This window comes from Osmerus eperlanus, chromosome 10 (genome assembly GCF_963692335.1).
Source record: "Osmerus eperlanus chromosome 10, fOsmEpe2.1, whole genome shotgun sequence".
NCBI lineage: Eukaryota > Metazoa > Chordata > Actinopteri > Osmeriformes > Osmeridae > Osmerus > Osmerus eperlanus.
The window spans coordinates 3580991-3589546 of record NC_085027.1 but is presented as its reverse complement, the minus strand read 5'-3'; the positions used below and the strand labels follow the sequence as shown (position 1 = coordinate 3589546).

Sequence of the window (8556 nt, the reverse complement as noted above, 5' to 3'; positions counted from 1 at the left end):
ACAGTGATGACATGTTTATTATAATGACCATAAAGGATAAATCGCTCTAAATAAATATGCGAATAGTAGTCCACAGATTATTTCAGAGTACACTATCATGAATTAAAAATTGAATTTGTCATAATAAGAAGTTAGATACTGAGGTTGCCTACAGCAGGTGGCCTATTAATTGCCGGCAGAAACATATTTACAATGCTTTAAACGGCTTTTAACCTACATTTTTATTTTAACTTCCTTTCTTCTGAGATGTCTGCTATGACCCTGCCTCAATGTTCCAGGGTGAAAAAACATGTTACAGAAATGTCATGTTCATGTGCACTGGTAACTCCATATCAGTGAGGTTATGATGTTTATAGAATGTAGGAAGTCAGGTGGCTGAGCGGTTAGGGAATCGGGCTAGTAATCTAAAGGTTGCCAGTTCGATTCCCGGCCGTGCCAAATGACGTTGTGTCCTTGGGCAAGGCACTTCACCCTACTTGCTTCGGGGGACTGTCCCTGTACTTACTGTAAGTCGCTCTGGATAAGAGCGTCTGCTAAATGACTAAATGTAATGTACATGCTGGGGCAGAAACAAAAGTTAGAAGAGATAGTATGATTCTCTCCTGACATCTAGTGGACAACATTCAGAGAACAACTACGTTCTACAAGGGGAATAATGTTAACGCATGGGCTTAAACACAAGTACAAAGAAATATTTTCGATTTATTCAAACGTCTATATTCTCACAGCTTTTCTGTATCTTTCAATAGAAAGATACAAAAATGGCAGTGGACGACTCACACAGGTTCTCTAAAGTTAGTTGTAATAAAAAAAAAAAGGAGATCTAACAGGAAGATACAGACCTACATGTGCAATGATAGGATGATGTGTCAATCCTAGTAGTTATGACATTAAGATCTTCGGTACTTCTCAAATAGTGCTCAATAACCTATTGACAATGACCAGATATACAAGAGCAATATAACCTTGACAGCCAGAGCACATGACTGTTAAAGACCAAATCATTAAGACAGTTTGATATGAAAAAAACCCTGCTGGTCTACAATACTGCACAAAACTCCAGACTTAATTCAAAAATGGACACCATATATGCACTGATGCTCTTTCTGAACACATTCCATACTTCCAGACAGCAATGTTCTCTTCGGCATTGCCAACTAGGTCTCAATGGAGTATTGTAACCTAGTGGTCTTCAGAGGTCAGTGTGAAATGTTAACCGCCTGAAGTTACAGTCTATTTATTTGGTCTATAGGACTCTTAGCAATGACATAACAGATCCAGTTATTTGTTAATAGTACTGTTACAATCTTTTAGCAGGCTTCGCGATGAGTTGTCTCTCTCTCTCAAGTTCCTTTTCTCGTTGTTGCTCTTTCTCCAATGCCTCCTTCTGTCTCTGCTGCTGCAGCTTGAGCGCCCTCTTCTGTTCACAGAGAGGAATCACGTTCATACAAAATCAGCTCAACAGTGTCCAAATTTTCCACTTGAGAAAATATTTTCCAAATTGTGTCTTAATATGAGCTAAAATGTCTTTACACCATACTGCACTGTTCAGACATTCCTCCCTGGTGATGACGTTTGGGTTGTTTTGTACTCACCTTTAATTTGGTTGTCTTCTCGTGGAGCATAATCATCTCTTTCCGGATGTTTATCAGCTTACCGTGGTAAATCTTTGCCTCTGTAAACTGAAATAGACATTCCACAGTGGTGTATCAAGTGAGGTGTTTCCTGTGCCCCCAGCAGTCTGTTTTAGACGTGCCCAAACAACATAGACACGCTGGTAAAGAGATAGCACCCCACTCCAAACGAAAGGGACAGGACATTAAGGTAAAATACTGAGATGATGAGCTCTGATGCTACAGGTGGAGACAAACTCAGACACCAAAAGCAAACCTACTGTATGTACTGTACATACCCTCAAAGCCATCAACACTTACCAAGGACTAAATTAGTATATAGATGTATCACTTTTATTTAGGGTACTATCTAACAATGTGACGGCAACCCATGTAACTCAATAACTATTATATGATGAATATATTATATGAAATCACAATGTACTGGTATTCTTCTTTTAAATTTGGTTTTAACCAGAATAAAGGCTTACCAGTGAATTCAGATCCAGCAGAGCATTGCACTCTCTGAACTTGGTTACTTCCTGGTCCAGTGTTTCAAGTAAGATGACTTGGTTTTGCCTTGTCAAAAAAATACATTAAAAAAGGTATTAAAACCAAAAGGCTGCAGAAATCAGAGACAAAACGTAATCTGTCAAGGGAATACTAACGTGAGCTCTTGAAGAGTTTGTTTAGAGTTTTGTAAATCCGGCAGGTAGTGAGAGAGAAGTCCCTCTGTGAGGTTCTCTATCGCTTGCCTGTCCACCAACACAGCCTCCTCTTCATCTACAGGCACTGAGTTTACAGGTGGCAGAGATTCTTGAGACATCAATCTGTGATCTATGGAGGAAAAGATTTTAACACGGCTTTGAGTACACAAATTCCAGTTCTATCAAGCTACACATCTGCACTATAAGACCACTGAAGCAAGTTATATTAAGCCATATTGTTCTTCTTTTATTTTACATTGAAGAGTTGGCGGGAAGTGTAATTGCTCTTAACCAGAAACGAATCTGGCTGAGCATACAGTTGTCCCATAAAGGTACACAGCTCTTGAAAGAGGGCGATGGCGATGGTAGTAATACGGGAAGTTCACAATACCTATGTTTTGAGGAAGATTATTTTGAGAAGAGGAACCTTCCTCGGCTTCCCTTCTCTCTGCCTCCATGTATGACTCCACTTTCTTTATAACCGACGAGAAGAGGAGCAAGTGATCTCACAATACTGCACTATCAGCAAGTCATCTGCAACCAGAAAACCAAACTTAGTGGGTAAAGGGATAAACAAGAATTGCTGCAACGAGCAAGAATAAATTTCGTTCAATCTGGTGGGAGTAGGGTACACATTGGCTAGCACACAGTCCCTCGTTAGCAAATGGCTAGCTGTAGTTAAGTCCAGCTATGGCATATTTCGATGCTAATCAACCCCATGTGAGGTAGAAAAAGCGTCTATAAATTGCGACTGTGTAATGTTACTGTAAAATGGCTGATTACCAGATTGCATTTACCTTTTGACTATGACTGTCCATCAAGAATTGTTGGAGCGTCTGGAAAACATCATGTGACTCTTTCTGGCACTCACTCAATCATGTGATTGTATATATCTCCCGGCACTAGCTGTAGTACCCCAGTATCCCACACGTCCTGAATCAGGCTTTTGCGGTGACCAAACACTTAAATAAATAAAATAATGTATTTTAGACTCGGAGATCTATAATATTTGATAAGGTCGCTGCTAGTCCGTCTAGCAAAAGATAGCAATGTACGCAACAACTGCAGTGGAGGTTCTGTGATGTCTGTGCAACCAAACTTGCTACCACTAGCTCCCAAGGTAGGTAGCTCTAGCTGTCATGTCAAACCGGCTAGCTGTTGTGGTTATGACAATGTTATTACTTCCTGTAAGAGGAAAATAGCTGTGTCTGGTCTCGCAAACTAGCTACACAGTAGGCTACACTCTGTTTTGAAAACATGCTAGGTAGCTAGGTTAATAACGGACTGTATGGACAGTATTGGTAAGTATCTAAGCTAAAGCTAATTTTAGGTCGTACAAAATAGTTAGAGCTAGCTAGTGGAATAGACATCAATAGACTAGTGCTTGTAACAGTGGCTAAAGAAAAAGGTCGCCACAAACTAGCTAGCTTGTTACACCCTGCCTTCTAGTTTATGCTTCAGAGTCTGCTAGGAGTGACTCATTGAATGCTAGGAAAACCATTGGGACGACTTAGACTAGTTTAAAACAGAGTTGATGTATGACTAGATACCAGTTAGTAGCAGGGCAATCCACCTGGCTACGCTAGTCTAGGTACTTCGTTTGTAAAGTTATTTGGACAGTCAGTAGCTACTATTATTTGCCGTTTATTCTATTATTATCTACAGGTGTCTGAAGAGGACTGCGTTTACTGACAGCACGATGTCCTCTCGCCTGATGCGATGTATATGACGTCCACATGCTAACGTCAAATTCAGGTTTAGTTAGCTATACTCCTCCCAGAATTAATAATGTCAGGTGCGAGGATCATGACCAAGTTGCGGTCAGCCTTCAAGAAGGAACGTGATGATTGGGACCTGAGTGACACGGCACCGTTTGACTTTACCGACGAGCTGGTAGACGACGAAATCCCCAAATTCAACAAGCTGAAAGTGGTTGTTTCGGGGGATATGGAGGATTATTCCGCCGGAGCCTCGTCCAATGGAGTAGCTGTCAACACGCTGGTGGCAGACGACGACGACTCCTTGCTGGGCTCTTCCTCCAGTCTTGGTAGCCCTGGGCTCAACATGGACCCCTGTGAAAGTTGCATCAAGAAGAAAGAACAGATCAAAAGGAGGAGAGTGATGAAGAAACTGGGCTGCGCTGCTGTGCTCTATTTCCTTTTCATGATAGGTGAACTCATAGGTAAGATGGAGAATACAGGCCATTATATCTCCACCTAGGTCTGGCTCAGTGATTTATAGCTCTGGTCATTGAGAGTCTAAAATGTGAACACTAAGCTTGTTAATAATATCTTTAGTCGCCCGAAACATTACAGAAATGGTACTGTCTCATCTGCACATGCTGTAGTATGCTCTCATGTATTTGAGTATTACACCAATATGTCACACTGTCCACATCTTGCCCTATGTAGCGTATCTCACATGAAAAGTTTTGTAGGCTGTATGATGCTTTTTCAAGGTTCCAGAATTTTAACAACATTGTATTTGTCTGTAGGTGGTTATTTTGCTAACAGCTTAGCCATAATGACTGATGCCCTGCACATGCTTACGGACCTGGTGGGCATTGTTGTGTCTTTACTGGCTCTGTGGCTCTCTGCAAAACCTCCCACCAAGACGTACACCTTCGGACTGCATCGGCTGGGTAGGCCTGGCTTTTGTTCCTCACCAACACTCTGTCCCTCTCCTCTTTCACTCATTTACATTTGACGTTTTATTCATTTAGTAGACGCTTTAATCAGGGGGTCAGATGGCTGAGTAGTTAGGGAGTCAGGCTATTAATCAGAAGGTTGTTGGTTCGATTCCCGGCCGTGCCAAATGACATTGTGTCCTTGGGCAAGGCACTTCACCCTACTTGCCTCGGGGAGAATGTCCCTGTACTTACTGTAAGTCGCTCTGGATAAGAGCGTCTGCTAAATGACTAAATGTAATGTAAATGTAATCCGAAGCGACATACAAATAAACAAAAGCACAGCAGAAGTCCTGCTTTCACCTCCAGACCTGGAGTTGTCACAGGCAGATGTATTAAAATCTATCTATAGGAGGGTGTGTCCGGTCAGCAGGCAATGTTCTTACAGGTTACTGTAGCGGACACTATCAAATTACTGCAATGTTTTAGAACTGACTTGGGAGAAAAATGGGTTTCGTATTACGATCACCTGTAGAATTGACATGGTACACCCAACAGCACTAGATCCAGCTGTCCAGTAAATGTTTTGATTCAATGTAATCTGGTATATTTACTTGTAATGGAAAAGGTGTTGGGTCTTTTGATGTTCACAACGGATGCTAAAATTGTTCATCTCTTTGATAATACATGGTTTGAATAAGAAGCTGCTTGGTGGAGGCATGTGGTTTTAGTAGACTATTAGCCCCAGATCTTTGACATTTTGCCGTCTCCCATGTCCTCATCACAGAGGTGGTGTCTGCTGGCATCAGTGTGCTGCTCATCTACATCCTGACGGGAGTGTTACTGAACGAGGCGGTGCAAAGAACTGTACACCAAGACTTCTCCATAAACGGAGACGTCATGCTCATCACAGCAGCCGTAGGAGTGGCTGTCAACTTGATGTGAGTGAAATTCGCCAACGTAGGCAAATGCAAAGGAGTTTTTGTTTCAAAAGGTTCAAAATGTTGTAAACATCTAACCATTCAGTTCAAAGTTATTTTACTGCCCATCAAGTGACTTGGTGAGTTAGCTTGGCCTTCCTCTGCAAGTTAATCATAGTACAGGTGAGGTGAATTGACAGAATCTGTTACAACCCAAGTTGTACTACAACCCAATTCTTCATAACAAATGGAAAAATGCTTCATACAACAACAACAACACATACAGCCAATGCTAACTAATCGTCAAGTACAATCACAAGTTCTGTAACCGTGTGTTCATGTGCTCTACTGTAGAATGGGCTTTTTGCTGAATCAGAACGGCCACCTCCACTCCCACGGGCACGGGCATGGGCATGGGCACTCCCATGGTCCCCCCTCTTCCTCCGGCCCCCAGTCCTCAGGCCAAGGTCAGCAGAGGAGCCATGGGAGCCTGGCTGTCCGGGCCGCCTTCATCCACGCCCTGGGAGACCTGGTACAGAGTGTAGGGGTACTCATAGCAGCCTACATTGTTCGCTTCAAGGTAGGCTGCATTTTTTTCCACAAGAATATAATCGTTTACATTGAGATCTCATGTCATGACTGGAGCCTGTGTCTTCTACATTATAAATGACCAGAACATGACACCTAGTCATTTGCAACAAATAGTCCTCCCTTAGCACATGTATGTGGATGAGAAAGTTATTCCTAATCATGTCACTGAGATGAAGACAGTCTTCCGTCAACAGCAGTGATGCCATTGAGTTTGATACGTTTGACCCAACAGCCAGAGTACAAACTGGCGGACCCTATCTGTACCTATGTGTTCTCCATCCTGGTGCTTTTCACCACCATCCGCATCATACGAGACACAGGAGTCATCATACTGGAAGGTACGTATCACACCATACAGCACAGTAGTTATCAGTCATGATTTCTCTTCTGTCACGGCTGAACCGGTTTGACCTGTGGCCCACCTCTTCTGGTCCTGAATGTTGCATCAGTTGATCCCGTATCTCTGAATCAGTCTGTGTCGAAAGAGATGTGTGTTGCCGTGCTGTAAGTATATTACATCGGAACGAGGTGTCTGTTTTTCTGCCATGCTTAGGAGCCCCCATGCATTTAAACATTCAGCGAATCAAAGAAGACCTTTTGAAGATTGAAGACGTCCAATCTGTGGATGAGCTGAACGTGTGGGCGTTGACATCAGATAAGACCGTTGCGCTAGTACACCTACAGCTCCGTGAGTTAGCCTGACTTTAGACAAACTCCTCCCACTTACCAGCAGACAGGCAGTTAGAGGGGCACACATCTTGCATCAGTTACCTGGCAACATGTTTGTAGCATTGATGCAGTGTTTATAGTTTCACTTATAGTTGTCTCACTTTCATATTTTAAGAGACACTTTGAAAAGATATAGTCTAGCCTTTCGGCGAAAATGCAGCTTCACATTTTATGATGATTCGTATCTAAGGTCTCCAAAACCATGTGTTTGTGTGTTGATAGTGCCCTCTAGTGCCAGTGCGTGGGAGGACGTCCAAGCCAAGTCTAGGCACCTGTTGCTCCACACCTACGGTCTGTCCAGGTGCACCGTGCAGGTCCAGACATACAGACAGAGGCCCGTAAACACCTGCGGACACTGCCAGCTGCCCAGCACCTGAGGCCTAACACACAGGCCTCGCCTCACATACCTGCTTCCAGGTGAACCAAGTCCAAGACAGGCACAGCAGCATTCAATGGCACCAGTTCATCACAGGTCAGTGTTGCAGGATATGCAAGTAGACTGACACTTAGGTTTGTGCCAAAGGAAAGTAAACTGAACTGACGGTCAGCGGATGCAAATGTCTTACTTAAGGGTGGCTACTTCCTCCAGAGACTTTAACCTATGCCTGCAAAGCTCAAGCTTAATCTTTAATCACCATTAAAGCCTATGTTTAACTTTGTTCTTTTTTTTGTACTCATTTATTCAGTTGTTGGTGTTGAACTAAGCAAAAGCTTGTCAGATGTCATTTTATTGTTTCTCTTCCTCTTCAAACAAACTGTATTTGTTTTTAATTTTTGGTATTGAAATGAACAGGTGCCTCTGTCATGATATTATGTAATATGGTCTACAATGCATCCTGGGGCCTGTTCCATACAGCGAGTTTACTAAATAAGATGGGCTTATGTCAGGGAAAGTAACTGACATAAGCCTGGCTTATTTGGTAAATGCGTTTTATAGAACAGGCACCAGGTGTATTGAACACATTTTCATTGACTTGGATGCAGCAAGTAGTATACTCTTGTTTGACTTCTTCTTCTTGTTATGTATCCGATTCATATCATATCCACATGCTTTTGTTGATGTGTCTGAAAATGGCTGAAACTCATTCTAAGCTTTGCATGCACCAATTTTAGAGAGGGGAGTCTTTTTTGCCTCAGTAACCACATTAAAACAAAATTAACGTACATGTTTATTTACCAGCAGCTCAGTATGATTGAAAAACAGGAGACAATCAAAATTTGGCAGTATTTGATTTGTGTTTCACACAAGGGTTAAAGCGGATCATGCCTGGTCCTAATCTGTGCATAGGAGATGACATGAGTATGTGATTTGAATGTCTCGTTTTAACGTAATCTCTTTTCAGCAGACAAGTGAAAAGACATAAACATGT

The 8556-nt window shown here is 42.3% G+C and overlaps 2 protein-coding genes across 3 annotated transcripts; one reads left to right on the top strand and one right to left on the bottom strand.

Moving 5' to 3' along the window:
- Window positions 1-676: 676 nt before the first annotated feature.
- Window positions 677-3258, bottom strand: bloc1s6 (biogenesis of lysosomal organelles complex-1, subunit 6, pallidin). Its single transcript, XM_062472057.1, has 6 exons — window positions 3118-3258; window positions 2712-2854; window positions 2282-2450; window positions 2105-2192; window positions 1596-1682; window positions 677-1420 (listed from the first exon to the last, which is right to left on the bottom strand). Exons 2-6 carry the CDS (start codon window positions 2776-2778, stop codon window positions 1301-1303), a joined length of 531 nt encoding a protein of 176 aa, XP_062328041.1. The 5' UTR covers window positions 2779-2854; window positions 3118-3258; the 3' UTR covers window positions 677-1300.
- Window positions 3259-3299: 41 nt separating this feature from the next.
- Window positions 3300-8342, top strand: slc30a4 (solute carrier family 30 member 4). Of its 2 annotated transcripts, none has more exons than XM_062472049.1 (8): window positions 3300-3440; window positions 3986-4502; window positions 4815-4961; window positions 5734-5887; window positions 6221-6446; window positions 6690-6795; window positions 7011-7145; window positions 7409-8342. In XM_062472049.1, the coding sequence occupies exons 2-8, from the start codon at window positions 4109-4111 to the stop codon at window positions 7561-7563; spliced, it is 1317 nt and encodes a 438-aa protein (XP_062328033.1). In that variant the 5' UTR covers window positions 3300-3440; window positions 3986-4108; the 3' UTR covers window positions 7564-8342. The 2 variants fall into 2 exon arrangements, with proteins under 2 accessions (XP_062328033.1, XP_062328032.1); XM_062472048.1 differs by lacking the exon at window positions 3300-3440 and adding an exon at window positions 3464-3621.
- Window positions 8343-8556: the final 214 nt, after the last annotated feature.